The sequence below is a fragment of the Epinephelus lanceolatus genome, chromosome 15 (assembly GCF_041903045.1).
Source record: "Epinephelus lanceolatus isolate andai-2023 chromosome 15, ASM4190304v1, whole genome shotgun sequence".
Lineage (NCBI taxonomy): Eukaryota > Metazoa > Chordata > Actinopteri > Perciformes > Serranidae > Epinephelus > Epinephelus lanceolatus.
Genome location: NC_135748.1, coordinates 29,546,729 through 29,562,939, shown reverse-complemented (window position 1 = coordinate 29,562,939; position 16,211 = coordinate 29,546,729). Strand labels below are relative to the sequence as shown.

Below are 16,211 nucleotides of genomic sequence, written 5' to 3'. Positions count from 1 at the left end.
CGGTAAAGGGGAGACTCATGAATACCCACAGAACCCATTTTTATTCAGATATCTTGAGTTGAGAGGTCAAGGGACTCTGTGAAAATGGCCATGCTCTTTTTCCTCATCAAATTTTGTCCCAAATTTGGAGTGTTATTTAGCGTCCTTCCTGAGAAGCTAGCATAACATGGATTCCTTAGATCTTTTAGTTTCATATGATAGCAGTATCGTTACTCTGGCTTTAAACCTTAGCCGTCTATAGTGTCTGAAGCCCGGTGGTGGCGAGAGTAGCAGCACATAATTAACGTGATTATTAACGTGTTATGTTCAGACCTTAATCACATCCCAATGAATGCTTTAACACTTAAAGCCCTGGTGATTATGTCGCACAAAGCTGATAGGTGAGTGGTTTATTAACATGATGTAGTAGAGTTTCATACGTAATGGATTCAGTGTGGACAGAGAGCGTCCAATGTAACGTGATGCAGCGAGATAGTCATGCAATTGCTGTTAGGGCACGGTCTTGAGGTGGCGCAGTGCGATGCAGTCTCCTGGTAGTGTATTAAATGCAAGCTATTGAAAATGACAGTATTTGAATGAAATGATTAAAATATAAACATGCATTTCATGTCATGTTCAGGGGCCGCACAAAATGTTTCTGAGGGCCGCCACTGGCCCATGGGCCGCGCTTTGAGCATCAATATTCTTACCAGACACATTTAGGTTTTTTTCCATTTTGAACTCGTCATCTCTTGAGGCAGTTTATCAGACTTAACGCAGCTCCCTCAGGAGCCACACAAGGCTTTATACAACTTCTTTCCACGTATGCAGTAGTACTCCCCAAGACCTGTAAACAGACTTTGATGTGTAAAATTGGCACACACCCCCTTTTGAAATAATAATCACCAGAGATGAAGGTGACATGGTTTTCCTGCTGTGTAGTGTATCATTGCTTATCACAGAACCAGCTCCTGTAATGTGCCAGTGGCTAAAATCCCGTCCGGAACAAAACCTGTATTATATTAATCCTGTCTGAATGGGGCTTAGACAACACTGTGTTCAAACCTTGATAAGGATGCATTTTCGTGCTCAATAAATTGATGTGCAGGAGTCAAGGTTCACCATGTCCAACTTTAAAACGCCACAAATCCTTCACCATCACTCTGACATGTCATGCAAATCCAGCAGCCTCTGCAGATGGCATTGATTGGGATAAATGGAGTACATTAATTAAAGGTCAAGATTTTAACTCCCAACAAGACACCTCTGGTCCAGTCCTGACCAAGCTTTCAGGGGCGACGCGTTTTTGGCATTGTGCTTATACATTTTGGACGGCCACAGCAGCACATTGCCAATTCTGATAAAAATGTGGAAGAATGATGCATCTTCACTTATTGGCCCAAGGGTTACTGAATCATTTATTGGGAGGGGGGGGAGTTTTTTGACAACCAGCTGCATGTTTGTCCCAAACTGGACATATTGATTTGCTGAAACTCACACATTATTTATGAGATTGCACCAAGTGGAATTATGATGTTTTATTCTTTATGTGCATTTGTTCAGCCACTGACTTCACCCTGAAGCCGTCTGACTGCCCAGACACTGAGTTTCCTGTCCGGATAGCCGACAGCGACAGGGGCTGCCTGTGGTACAGGATGGACAACAAATTCAAAATCCCTAAAGGTAAAATGTGTGTTTGCCTGTGCCTTGTGCATCATTTAGCACCCAGAGATGTTTCCACAAAGACTTTTGATATCATTAGAGAGGTGTTGACACTCGTTTGTCCTTTTTTCCTGCTGCAGCCTACATCAGATTTCATCTAATCTCTCCTGTAATCCAGCAATCTGCTAAGAAGTAAGTTCAGGCTCAAATATGGCCCTGTGAAAATAGTGTTTGTTTTGTTAGCTGTAGCACTAATTAACATCTCTTTCTTTTCTGCCATCGTTTGTTCTCTCTCCTCCTCCAAATATATCTTCTTGGCCTTTTCATTGCTTCAATCCTCCTTTATACTTCCCTATTACCTCATCTCCTGTCCTTCCCTTCTTCTGCTGCTTCTTTTACCTTGCTTTAATCCTTTTTCACTCCTTCCTCCATCCCTACCTCTCACTCCCATCCCCCTCCTTCCCCTGCATCTCAACCTTCTTACCTCCTCTCCTCTACCTTTCCCTTCCTTGCTTTATTTCTCTGCCCTCTCTTTTTTCTTTACTTCTTATTCCCTACCTTCCTCTCCATCTTTTCTCACTCTGTCCACCTTTACCCCCGTCTGCCCTTTCCTCCAGCATTGTCTTGTTTGACCTGCTGGTCAACATCCTTGGCCACAACCTCGCTGAGCCGGCCTATGAAGCCGAAGTGGCCCAGCTGGAGTATAAACTGGTGGCCGGTGAACACGGCCTGGTCATCAAGGTTAAAGGATTTAACCACAAACTGCCTGTGAGTGAATGCCTCTCGAGAACCCCCGCACACAAACAGAAACAGATACGATTACATGCATTAAACCACACACTGATTAATAACAGTCTCAGTTTCACTTTACATTATGCGATAAATATACTGTTTCACAGTTGTACATATTCTTGTATGCACCAGATGACTCACTATGTATAATATAAATCCTTATTTTCTCATTTGCTCCACAGCCCATACAGACTCTTCTTCCTGTGTGATTGTTGGTTACATGTATATAATTTATTTCAGATAGCTAAAGTAGGTGTTTGATACCATTTCCTAATGAGGTATGAGCACTATTTGTCTGTAAGTGGTAATAACACCTTTATCAATGGTAATAAATCATTCATTAAAGCTACAGTTGGAAACTTTTACTAAATTATTAAAAAGTTTTGTCATCTGACATCAGTACAGGAGACAGATAATCTATGTACGAAAGCACATTCCTCGTAGTGCTCCTCAGGGCATTTTTAGGAATCCATTGCAGTTAAAAGAAAGCAACCAATGAGAGCCAAGGAGTCTCTAAAGCAGCTGTCAATCATATATAAAGGTGGTCAAAAAGCAACACAGTCTCGCTCGGAAGTGACTTGCGGCATCAGGCACAGATGAAAAAAGCTGTCCTTCAGCGTCAGCATGATACACGGTCAATCGCCATTATAGTTTAATGGCGCCCGGTGGCGTCAGGGGGAAATGTGGCAAGACAAGAAAGAAAGTCAAAGCAGCGAAAGTCCAAGTGGTGGTAGATGAGTCCAACAAACAACGATTTCACCCGGGAGAGCGGTGTTCATGTCCCGTAAGATTCTAAAGCCAAACCCTGTCCTTTTTTCCTAAACCTAACCACGTGTTTTTGTTGTTGAAGGAAAAAAACGTCAATTCGAGTTGTTGTACTGCCGTAGTATGTTTATTTTGAAAGAGAATGTATGTAAACAGTAAATTTCCTGTGAAAACAGAAGTGTACCTAGAAAGAAGACAGTGCATGTAACTGGCAGAACTTGACATAACGCAGAGCGTCAACAACCAACACACCCAGGGTACCTTGCACGTCCTATTTGAATGTGAAAAGTCCATGACCAAATGCCAATATGTGACGAGGTTGGAGTGAGAATGTGTTGAAAAAAGCCACAATATCCTGGATACGTGGATCGCTGCAGTATCAAGTTCCCGCCATCTGACCAATCGTGAGCAGCACCATTGTTCACACAGCTGTTATTTATGATGTCAAACCCCATTTTTTTACATTAAATAACCAACTACACCTGATCAGAAAAACAAACAGCGGCATTAGAAGTACTACCTAAAGTGACAGAAACCATTTCGGGAGGGAAAATTATTTGACATGTACTTTGATCTTTTAGTTTGCCCCATGTCCAGTCTGCCCACATGGAGGGGGTAGGATTTATGACTTATACTGCAACCAGCCACCAGGGGGAGATGTTTCGGCTTCACTTTTGTGGAGCTGACATGTCGCCCATCTATATACAGTCTGTGGGTCAAACTATCAAACTAGGTAGTGCTGATCAAATATGAATCAATTTTCTGTGTCTGCATTGCCCATTTGTCACCTCAGATGTTTTCAGAGACAAATTTTAGTGTACTGTTAAGCTGTAAAATGAGAAAGTTTGTAACCGGGCCACCACGTTGGAAACAGCCAAAATGAAACAAAGCACAGCCCACCAGCAAGACTGACTTTTTCATTTCTGTCAGGACCAGTTAAGTCAAAGAAAACTTTATTTCCATTTGCAGTATTATATTTGGCGGTATGGCTCTGTTCTGGGATCTCTCTGCTTTTCCTTGGTCTACGCAGAAAGCCTCTTCCACGTGTCTACATGGAAAGCCTACGGCAGATAGGGTACACCTCCCTGCCCTTCCATGCGCCTCGTGAAAAGCCTTATGGCAGAGAGAGCACTCCTCCCTGCTCTTCCATGCACTTATGTGGAAAGCCTTAAGGCAGAAGAGAGAGAGCACACCTCTGCCCTTCCACGTGTAAAAGAGGAAAGCCTGAGGCAGAGAGAGAGCACACCTCCCTGCCCTTCCATGCACTTATGTGGAAAGCCTTAAGACAGAAGAGAGAGAGAGCACACCTCTGTACCCTTCCACATGTAAATGAGGAAAGCCTGAGGCAGAGAGAGAGCACACCTCCCTGCCCTTCCACGTGTAAATGAGGAAAGCCTGAGGCAGAGAGAGAGCACACCTCCCTGCCCTACCATGCACTTATGTGGAAAGCCTTAAGGCAGAAGAGAGAAAGCACACCTCTCTACCCTTCCACGTGTAAAAGAGGAAAGCCTGAGGCAGAGAGAGAGCACACCTCCCTGCCCTACCATGCACTTACGTGGAAAGCCTTAAGGCAGAAGAGAGAGAAAGCACACCTCTCTACCCTTCCACATGTAAATGAGGAAAGCCTGAGGCAGAGAGAGCAAACCTCCCTGTCCTTCCATGCACTTATGTGGAAAGCCTTAAGGCAGAAGAGAGAGAGCACACCTCTCTGCCCTTCCACGTGCAAATGAGGAAAGCCTGAGGCAGAGAGAGCAAACCTCCCTGTCCTTCCATGCACGTATGTGGAAAGCCTTAAGGCAGAAGAGAGAGAGCATGCCTCTCTGTCCTTCCACGTGTAAATGAGGAAAGCGTGAGACAGAGAGAGCAAAGACCCCTGGGAACAGAACAGAGCCAGCATCAATAACTTTGTGACCTGATCATCATATTGGAAAAAGTTGTGCTGAAACGAAGTACCGCCTACCAGCCAGACTAACTTTCTCATTTTATAGCTAAACGGTACACTAAAATATGTTTCTGAAAACATTTAAGGTGACAAATAGGCAACGTAGTAACGAAATCTTGATTCATATTTGATCAGCGCTGTCTAGTTTGACAGTTGGTGCACGACCAGTGATTGACATGATTGACAGCTGTGTTAGAGACTCCTCAGCTCTGATTGGTTGTTTTTCTTTAGCAGTGGTGGATTTTGCAAATTCCATTACAGGCCGCATGACGAGGAGGAATATGATTCTTTTCACAGATTATTAGTCTCATGTCCTACTGTCAGGATGTAGTGAGAGCTTCATTACATATGACAAAGTTATAGAAGTTACCTACTGTAGCTTTAAAGCTTTATAAATCATCATAATAGACACAGACCATCATAATTTGCCCTTAATAAGAAATATTGGACATTTTGGGTGATATTTGTCACACCCTGGCAACCAAATAGTTGGTCTTATTATTGGCTTTACAGGGATCAATAAATCATTAAAGGTAGGGTTCCACATTTTTGGAAATACACTTATTTACTTCCTTTCTGAGAGTTCAATGAGAAGATTGATACCACTCTGTGTCTTCAGACCCGCATCAGTCTCCTCATTTAAGTCTTGGCAGGAAAGCTCTGAGCATATTTCCAAAAATGTCAAACTACTCCTGAAATGATTTATACACAATTACTCCTGCGGCTTAATTTTGAAGCTACTTTTTAACAGACAGACGGCATGCACACATAAATGTGTTTGTCATCATGCATGTTAATGATAGCGATTCTTCATCCTGTCTGTCTGTCTGTCTCTCCGTGTCTCTCCTCAGCTGCTGTTCCACCTGATCATTGACCACCTGGCTGATTTCTCTGCCTCCCCTGATGTCTTCAGCATGTTCACAGAGCAGCTCAAGAAAACGTACTTCAACATCCTCATTAAACCCGAGAAACTCGGCAAGTGAGTTGTTTACCTTCTGTCTCCTGACATTTCCAGCTCGCTGTCGGACTCATCTTCAAGTCTATGATGCCTTCTAGTGGTGAAATGTGTGACAGCCCTGAAAGGGAAAAACCTCCTGCTCTTGTTGTCCTCCTTTCACCTCTCTGTGTATCTCCCTCCCTCCTCCCTCTCCTCTTTCTCAGGGATGTGCGTTTGCTGATCTTGGAGCACTCCCGCTGGTCCATGGTGGAGAAGTGTCAGGCTCTGACAGCCGGTCTGACCAGCGATGAACTCATGGACTTCAGCCGTAAATTCAGGGCTGAGCTGTACGCAGAGGGACTGGTGCAGGGCAACTTCAGCAGCTCTGTGAGTCGACGGCAGGCGGCATGCAGACATGACGTTTAATTAACAATAAAATTAACTGATTATATCTAATGGATGGGTTAATGTTCATGTCTGCACTTGCATCAATTGATTCTCAGTGTACTTGACGTTCTCGTGTCTCTGCTGCTCTCTTCTTCTCACTCTCTTGCTTCTACCTGTTCATTATCCTTTATTGTGTTTTCTCCACAGGAGTCAAAGCAGTTCCTGCAGTATGTCATAGAGTAAGTCAGCTATTACACTGAATGCACTCTCTAATGAGAACACCAATACTATACAATCAAATGGATTTGTTTGCCGCCGTGCACAATAATTTGCATTAGCTGTAGTTGTTGACTCCATGATTCCCCTTTCATCTTCTTCACTGGTGCTTTTTCCTTTATGCCCTCCTTTCAAACTGCCTTCCTCCTTGCTTCCTTTCCTCACCTATTTACCTATTTTGTTCTCTTTTTTTTTAATCCTCCTGTTTTGTCCTCTTTTGTTTTTCCTCTGGCAGAAAGTTGCAGTTCTCCAAGCTGCCAGCAGAGGTGCCGGTGATGTTCAGAGTCGTTGAGCTCCCTCTTAAGCACCACATCTGTAAGGTCAAATCACTCAATAAGGGAGACGCCAACTCTGAGGTCACTGTTTACTACCAGGTACAACCAACATCAGCATCTTTCATATCCTCCTGAGACCCTTTGTTCTCATATGAGGACATCACATTTTGGGTGTCCTGCACCTTATACTTCACTCTGCTTAACTTAGACCTGTTGTCCTCATCAAAACAAGATGGCAGCCATCTCTGCCAAGTCAGTCTGCAGCCGATCCCGACGCAAAAGTGGCCAAGATCCAAAACTTGATCACATTTTATGGTTGAAATTAAGTTTATGTATGATTAATAGTGTTTGTAGTTTGATATGGCAACAAATTTGACCAATTTTAGCATCAGTAACAAGCTATGACACTGTTAATTAGGAGGTACTCGTCTTAGGACATCGGGACTTTATTGTCGTCTCGTTTGAGGATGTTTGGACCAATTAGGTGTGACACTCTGTCTATACAGACAAAAGGACATTCCTTGCTTTGAGAAAGAAATAAGGACAATGCATCCAGATTTACAAAATGAGCAAATCACAAGACTTTTACATTTGTTGCATTATTTGTAATTTATTTTTGCACAACAACGTTCAGACATCTTTCATTTCTAAAAGTACTTCCTGTCCAAAGACAACGTTAAGTTATACTTATCAAGTTCTACTGATCCCAGACAGCTCGGAGACATTAAAAATGTATACCGAACAGAAGCTGAGGTCTCAGGAGGATATCTATAATATTCTTATTCAAATATATTCCAATATAATTCTTTTTATTTAGTGCACACTGTTTTCTTTCTCTCTTTGTTTAATGTAGTCTGGCCCCAAGCTCTTGAGGGAACACACACTGATGGAACTGTTGGTGGTACGTTTATTTTTCTGTATCAGTTTGCATTTTTATTGTGTCATCCCTCCACGCTGGACTAAATTGTTGTCTTCTTTCAGATGCACATGGAGGAACCCTGCTTTGACTTCCTCCGCACCAAAGAGACTCTCGGGTGAGTGTAGTTATGTTTTCAATAAAAATATTTACTTTTTAAAAAGGAATTTTATTAAATTTAGGCAAAATAGAACATGAACTAGTGTCTTCCTTTAAAAGGTTGAATGTATAGGATTGACAGACATGGAATATCCTCCTGAGACCCTGTTGCTTATATTGGTCAAATTTGTTGCCACATCAAACTACAAACATTATTGATGATAAATAAACAAGTTTCAACCATAAAATGTGATCAGGTTTTGGACCTTGTCCACTTTTGTGTCAGGGTTGGCTGCAGACTGACTTGGCCGAGATGGCTGCCATCTTGTTTTTACATGGATTACTGTACTGTGCTCTTACTGCCACTAGATGGCACAAAAAAGTGCCCATGAACGAGGACAACAGGTCTGAGTTAAGTAGGATGAAGTACAAGGTCATGTTCACCCAAAATGTGATGTCCTCATATGAGGACACAGGGTCTCAGGAGGATATAACATTCATAACTACATTTTCATTAGTTCATAATCACCTGAAAAAAAGAATTGTTGTTTTTGTAACTGTATATCTACATGCAGAGCGAGTCCTCCTCTAAGGAGTCTGCCCTGTTGTTCTACTGTAGTTAAGAGTCATTTCTCTACTGTTCATTTTGTTTGATGAATCACTTTTATTTGTCTTTTTAAAAAATATCCCTTTGCCATGTTTTAAATATTAGTATTTCTTGAATATTTATTTATGTATTATATTTTGTAAAGCACCTTGTGTTTTCACAGTGACTAATTTCTTTTAGGCAAATTCAACCCAAGGATACATTTAATTAATAAAGCACTAGCAGCTCTGATACAGGTGCCATTTCATGGTTGCTTGTTAGTGTGATAGCTTTCCTTCTTTATTAAAGCATTTTCTGAAACTTGTTTTTAGTTCTTTCTAAGTTATTTTATGTGCAAATTGAAGACAGGAATGGAAATGTATTTCTTTTCTTCTGTTTCGATGTCTCTGTCTCTGTCTCTAATTTGGATTGCTATTTTTGTGCTTCCCAGAAGAACAAACGTACTTATCATGTTCAGAAACTGTAGTAATGTTGAAGCCTGTACTTAAAGGGACAGTTCACCCCAAAATCTTAAATATGTATTTTTCCTCTTACCTGTAGTGCTGGTTATTTGCATAGATTATTTTGGTGTGAGATTGATGGAGATGTCAGCCGTAGAGTTGTCTACTTTCTCTCAAATATAATGGAACTAGATGGCACTCAGCTTGTGGTGCTCAAAAACACTGAACACTGGTGCTAAAAAACACTCAACAGCAATGTCTCTTTCCAGAAATCATGACCCAAGATAATCCACAGACCTTGTTGTGAGCAGTTTCATGTAGGAGCTATTTTCTCTATATCGAACTACATCAACCGAATGTTTCACCACGCAGAGGGAAGAACAGAATAGAATATATTTTTATTGTCCACCATGGGTGGAACTTTGTCTTCGGCTCACCAAAACACAAAAGACAACATTGTAAAAAGCAGACGAACAGTCAGTACAACAAACATACAAAGTCATTACAAAACACTTAACACATTAAATCATTAAATCATGTCATTGTCTGTCTGTAGTTTAAAATTCATCAGTCACGTTGTTGAGTTAAGAATACTGAGGCACTTGGGATGAAGGATTTCTTAACTACATTTTTGATCGCCAGAGGGACTCTGTAGCGCCTCCCGGAGCTCAAGACCTCAAAGTAGCTGAAGAGAGGGTGGGTGCTATCTGCCAAGGTACTCCTCTTTTTGTGTGCATATGCTCATGGACAAGAGGCTCATGCTTCAGTATGGCTAGGTGAGCTAGCAGTAGATTAACGCTTCCTTCTTCGCAGTGATACAGTTGGTGGGTGTAGCTCGGTAGAAAGAAAATAGTTCCTACATGAAACTGCTCACAACAAGGTCTGTGGATTATCTTGTGTAACCAGGTCATGATTTCTGGAAAGAGACATTGCTGTTGAGTTTTTCAAATGTATTTTTTTGCTGCTTTGAGCACCACAAGCCGAGTGCCATCTAGTTCCACTATAATCGAGAGAAGGCAGACATCTCTACAGCCGATATCTCCAACACTCTGCAACTCACACCAAAACCATCTAGACTGATGAATAGCTCTACAGGTAAGAGAAAAAATATGTATTTTTCATTTTGGGGTGAACTGTCCCTTTAAACTGCTCTAGTTTAATTGGGACAATGTTTTTCATATTCATCTGGCCTTTGAATCCTATTAATTACTACGTATTTAAATTCCAGTTTCCTGATTTTCAGACTATTACCATGAATCATAGACATACAAGGACTTAGTTTTTTTGCATTGCTATCAATGAACTGAACTCAGAAATAGACAAAGCAGTTATAAACAAGGACAACAATGCTGAACAAATACAGGTAAAGAATAGAGTGCAAAGTGAAGAACGTCAGGACAAGTGGGGCATTAACTTATGGCAAATATAACGCACTCTCTCATGAAGTCATTTTGATCTGTCTCTGTTCATGTGCTCATCTGTCATCCAAGCTGTCGTTTCATGTCCCCTTCTGCAGGTACCACGTCTACCCCACCTGCAGAAACACCTCAGGCGTTCTAGGCTTCTCTGTCACTGTGGAAACACAAGCCACGAAGTTCAAGTGAGTCTGCAACACAATTGTAACCTTTCATTTGCCCAAAAGCAAGATCCGATTTATCTTAACCACTTTTCCCAAAACCAAGGTACCATTTATCTTACTGTTCACCCAAACCCAAGCTACGATTTATCTATCCGGCCCTGCAAAGAGAGGAGCGAGTGGAACTGATAAATGACTGAAGGAATCAAATACACCCTATAGCCCATAATACATCTCTTACCTCTCACCAACTTTTTCTTCTCTCAGTACCGAGCTGGTGGAGTTAAAGATTGAAGAGTTTTTGGCTTCATTTGGGGAGACGCTCGATTCGCTGACTGAAGAGGCCTTTAATACTCAGGTTTGTGTCTGTGTGTGTGTAATATTTTGTGTATTTGTGAGTTCCCCCTCATTGTTATGCAAGAGCAGGAAAGTTACAGCAAATGATACAAGAAGTTTTAGAAGAGTCAGAAGTTTCTTTTCAAGTTACTCTGGTGGATTATAACACATCTCCTAACCATGTAAAACCCAGCTGCGCAGTCAGGTCTGCTGTCGCTCTTTCAAGTACTCATGGATATCAAAACCGCGTGTGTGTATGTGTGTGTGTTTTGCACAGGTGACTGCGTTAGTGAAGCTGAAGGAGTGTGAGGACACGCACCTCGGGGAGGAGGTGGATAGGAACTGGGCCGAGGTGGTTACACAGCAGTATGTGTTTGACAGGCTCCACAGAGAGGTGAGGACAACACACACACACAAACACACACACACACACACACACACACACACACACACATCGTCAGCCAAATAGATAAATGAATGGTTACATCCTCTTCATGCTTTTGGGGACTATGTATTGACTCTAAAAGGGCGGGTCCATCTGTATTCTTTTCCGTGCTTTTCAAACGGAAACTCCACTCAGCTGTTAGCAAAAGTGGTGACGTATAATACAGCTGATGCCTTCCCCTCCCTCAACCCCCCACACACCGTTCACCAACAGTGAAAACATGGAAAATGAAGATAATGTTAGCTTGGAAGATATGAGCTTTTAGGTAGAACATGGTGCCTTTATTTAACCAGGTGAAAACACACTAAGATTCAGTGATGCTACATTTGTACCTTTAAAACACACTGATAGATTCATAGTCAATATATCACCTACAGTAGATGGATTTCAGCATGATCCACGTTTGGAGAGGCAAATACGAGTACTAGGGCACAGAAGCTTATCAGCATACAGCTAAGGACACCACATTAGTTCTCTTTCAGTTGATTCACTCGGTACAGCACATATACTATCAGACATCACGCCCTTCATGGCCTACCAGAAGACACGTCTGTTCACGCCTTTTAAGGCAGATGACCTGTGGTGACACATATGTACATATACACCCATCACCACAGTCATCCCTCAGTTTGATGGCCGCTTGTCACTGAACCCAGCTGCACAGCAGGGCAATGCAGTGTTGTATCTTGTTCCTCTCCGTCAGGGAACAGAAGTTACTGTCATAACATTTGTTTGTTCTGAAAGTCACACAATAACACGAGGCAGCAGTAGACCAACAACTCCTCGTATTCTGCAAGTTAAAATGACTGTTTCTGTCAAAGGAGTTTGGTGGCTACGGACGGGGGCAGCAGCAAATCATATTTTAGCCTCCAAAAAACAAAGACCACCCCCAAAAAAAAACAGCATCAGTTGAAGTGTCTGCTATATTTAGATTATTTTCACGGCTTTACTTTGCCGTCAGACAGCCTTTTCTGAAAGGGAAGTGATGCTGTTACATTGCCCTCTTCAAAGACACCAGACTCAATTAACAGAAACAGTAATTTTACCTCACAGCACACAGGAGTTGCTTCACTTCCGCTGCCTCGGTTGTTGAGATTGTTTGTGTCAATGTGACTTTCAGGACTGAACTAATGTGGCATCATGGGTTTATATGGGCAGTATGTGAGTTTATATATTTATTTATACGTGGATTCATTAGTCGCAGTGTCATGCAGAGACCTACGTCAGATCACATGGGAAACAGTTTTTAGGACGGCTTTGGAAAAAAACATTTGGACTCTAAATTATACATACTTTGACCAAAATTTGAATACACAAGGAAGACTACTGGGAAGCTACAGAATGATATAAAAACTTTAAAGAATAATAGAGTGACCCTTTAATTAATTCCCTTACCTCCAATCCTGTCCGCAGTCTTTACCACTGATCTTTACCACGTTTAAATTAACAGGAACGTTTACATGTGGGGATATTCTATTACTGTTAAATTATCACTGCATTCTCTGACAACTTAATCCACTATTTGTTGGCCACATGTGTCTTGTTCTTTACAGTTCGTCCCTTTTTCATATCACACACAAAACAACCCTGAACCCTACCACATAGAGTTGTACAAATGCAAACTGCACATGCCACATTTCACACCAAATCTCACTCCTAACACTGCTAGACTGAGTGAAGCGCCATTAATTTTAATTTGCCCACTAGGGGGCAAAAGAGCACACAGGCAACATGAACATAGCATGTTTTTAACATGTACTGTCACTGTGGTGCTGCTAATTCACACACATGCAGCACACAAAGCAGCATCGCCACCCTACGAATGTGAGTCCAATATTTTCTCACCCTTTACCTTTGGAGTGAACTCCACCAGCTCCTGAGGGAAATATGTGACTCTTTATCTGCTAGATGCTCTACTTTCCCCACCAGTGACAAATTGTGTCTGTCTCTGCTGCACAGTGGGTTTATCTGAGCTGCTGCTGCCGCTGCTGCTGCTGCTGCTGCTGCTGCTGCTGCTGCAGATGGGCTTTGACAGAAGTAGTGAGACTGAACATCCACTAAATGAGCTATAAAGCTGTAACAATAATCTAAAAGAGGCTAAACTCACAATGAAGGGAACCTCTCATTCAGCCCTCATCTGTGCTTGTGTGTTTAGATCGAAGCTCTGAAGCAGATGACCCGGGCTGAGCTGGTCTCCTGGTTCAAAGAACACAGAGGACAGAGCAGCCGCAAACTCAGCGTTCATGTAAGCTTCATGTTTGTATGTGTTAGTGCATGTTTGACGGAGAAAGAGTGCACATGTAGCAACACACTAATCATCCCTGTCTCCTGAAGGTGGTGGGATTTGGTGCTGAGGAGAACGACGAGGAGGGTGGCGGGAAGAAAGAAGGAGAAGAGGGCAAAGAGGAGGATCTGTGTGGCTCTACCTACGGAGAGGTGTCTAAGCTTACCTTCCTGCCGCCCTCGCCCAAGATGGCGGGCGTCGTAGCCGTCATGGACATCCCTGCTTTCACCAAAGAGCTGCCTCTCTTCCCCTACCACAAGATCCTCGAATAATCCGCTGCTCAGACTGCGAGATAGACAGATGGCTGTGCTTTGCCTCTCACTGAGCCACGTTCAGGGACTCTGCCTCATTAGGGATGCAGGCACTTAATATGTGGAGGTGAGGGAAGGTTGAAACAGCTTCAGCTCCTCTCTGGACCTGGTTTGTGCCTCCGGGGGCCCAGCTGTAGTTTTTACCCATACTGTGTGCATCGGCAGAAAGCCTGGAAGTGATGATAGAGTTTTTCTTTTAGCTAAGTGATAATCTATTCAGCTTTCTCACACTCAATTATTTTATATCCTCAGACACCGGTAGTGTGGGAGCACTCTATCTTTTCCTCTATCCCACACTGACTGAAAATCTTTTGAATCAAATTTTAATTTATTTGGTTCTCTGAGCTCTGCTGCTATTACAACCCCAAATCCCTGTCTTCTCCACTGTTTGTGTTGGAGTCCAGGCTCAGTTTAATACCGTTTAAAAACACTAATCAACTGTGGAAACTGCAGAAATGCCGAACGCTTTGAACTCCAGATGTGTGTGTTTGGGTGATCGTGTGCTGGATTTCGAGCTCTGCTGTGTACTACTGTTATTAGCTGACCTGGATCATGCTCTGGTATGAAACTGCAAAGAGAATAAATCAATGAGTGAATGAATGAAGCAATGTGCTCACTTCAGAAAACACTTGAATCTATTAAGCAGAAAAAAAGGTACACTCAACCCTGTGAAATGTTGAGACTGTTATTGAATCCAGCGCGTGATAAACAGCAAGGTCTTTTTAAAGTCAGAAGTGTTTGCATGCTGGTGACTCAGTGTGGCGTCAGCTGTTTAATTTACACAGGTTTAATTTATGTGCAAATCGTACATTACTCACAGACTCTCAGCCTCCTCCTCCCAGAGGGAAAGGTTGTTCCGGGCGATATTGTGTCGGGCTTGTGGCTGGTGACACTCTGCACTGTTGAATGTAATTAAAAACTAATCCTGAGCCCAGCACAGCAGAGTGTGTTAACAGAATTGACTAATATGCCCACAGGGAAGCGTCATACTGTAGCAAAGTCTTCACCTGCAGTTGCCTCACGTATTATGATACCTGTGCAACCTGTGTGATGGGTGGCAAACCATTTGTTTGTTATACAATTCCCTCACTTTGTGCACAGTAGAATTGAATCTGGAAAGAAAGGGCAAAAATGGAAGCTCACTGTTGTCTAAAACAGGGCAGGGGTAGGTAACCTGATGCTCCGGAGCCACATGTGGCTCTTTAGCACCTCTCCAGTGGCTCCTTGACAACAAAAAAATTACATGGAAATGAATAATGGTTATGTTTTTTAACATTTTATTTTTTATATATCAGTGTTGTAGGCCTAAAGAAACTCCTGCATTCTCCAGTTGTAAAACTGTGAAGCCTCCAAACCAAAGGAAAATAACTAACACATCTACTGCCTGGAACCTTTGCCTTGAAATTTTGCCAAACCTCCACAGCAGAGGCTCGTCTTGAGTCCTCCTAGCTGGTTAGCTATGGATGCCAAATCCACAAAAGTAAAGGTGTCAGAATAAAACAGAGAATTAAGTAGTGTTTGGACAGATTTGTTTGCTTTCACCACCAGCTCTGCAAAGATAAAATACCAAATAATCATAAATAATGCCCTGTAGAGTCGCTACCTTGTGGTAACGCATGAACGATCATTTAGACGATTAGTGTAGGCTAATTTAGTCTTCATAGGCTGTTTTACCCTCATTAAAAGCCTCAAATATGTTTTGTAGCTCCACACAGATTTCTTACAATTATTTTTGGTCAACAAATGGCTCTTATGATAGTAAAGGTTGCTGACCCCTGGCCTAAAATATCACTGTAACCAGCAGCAGCAATAATATTTCCCTTAAGGCGAGACACTACAGGTGAAACATTTTGATATTTTTGGCAATTTTGCCTCCATAACATCATCATTCTTTTAGACTAGTGTAAAGAAACATCCAAAATATACATTTAGGTGTTTGATGTAGATCAGATTTCTGTTCTAGAAATGTACAAAAAAAGTGCAAATTTAATTGACAGTGTTCCACTTGCATATTTTAACATAGAATTTCAGAAAACTTGTAACAAAAAAAAATTGTCCAGTGTAAGTAATCAACTGGTGACGTTTCATGGTGATATCTATTAGTTAAAGTTTTACCCTATTCATCTGTAGGGTCTTATTTTTTGCTTGAGAATGTATGTAATTTTACAATATATATCTTTAA

General features: G+C 42.0%; 1 protein-coding gene across 1 annotated transcript in view; it reads left to right on the top strand.

Annotated features, from left to right (window-relative positions):
* The window catches only part of LOC117267131 (nardilysin-like), a 50,606-nt gene extending 35,981 nt beyond the window's left edge, over nt 1-14,625 (top strand). The window contains exons 19-32 of the mRNA XM_078175166.1: nt 1,543-1,662; nt 1,782-1,833; nt 2,259-2,409; nt 5,992-6,119; nt 6,302-6,464; nt 6,672-6,703; nt 6,976-7,114; nt 7,869-7,916; nt 7,997-8,049; nt 10,594-10,677; nt 10,921-11,011; nt 11,267-11,383; nt 13,590-13,679; nt 13,769-14,625. Coding sequence (XP_078031292.1) covers nt 1,543-1,662; nt 1,782-1,833; nt 2,259-2,409; nt 5,992-6,119; nt 6,302-6,464; nt 6,672-6,703; nt 6,976-7,114; nt 7,869-7,916; nt 7,997-8,049; nt 10,594-10,677; nt 10,921-11,011; nt 11,267-11,383; nt 13,590-13,679; nt 13,769-13,990 — 1,490 coding nt within the window. The 3' untranslated portion in view covers nt 13,991-14,625. The remainder of the gene's footprint in view (nt 1-1,542; nt 1,663-1,781; nt 1,834-2,258; nt 2,410-5,991; nt 6,120-6,301; nt 6,465-6,671; nt 6,704-6,975; nt 7,115-7,868; nt 7,917-7,996; nt 8,050-10,593; nt 10,678-10,920; nt 11,012-11,266; nt 11,384-13,589; nt 13,680-13,768) is intronic.
* Nucleotides 14,626-16,211: the final 1,586 nt, after the last annotated feature.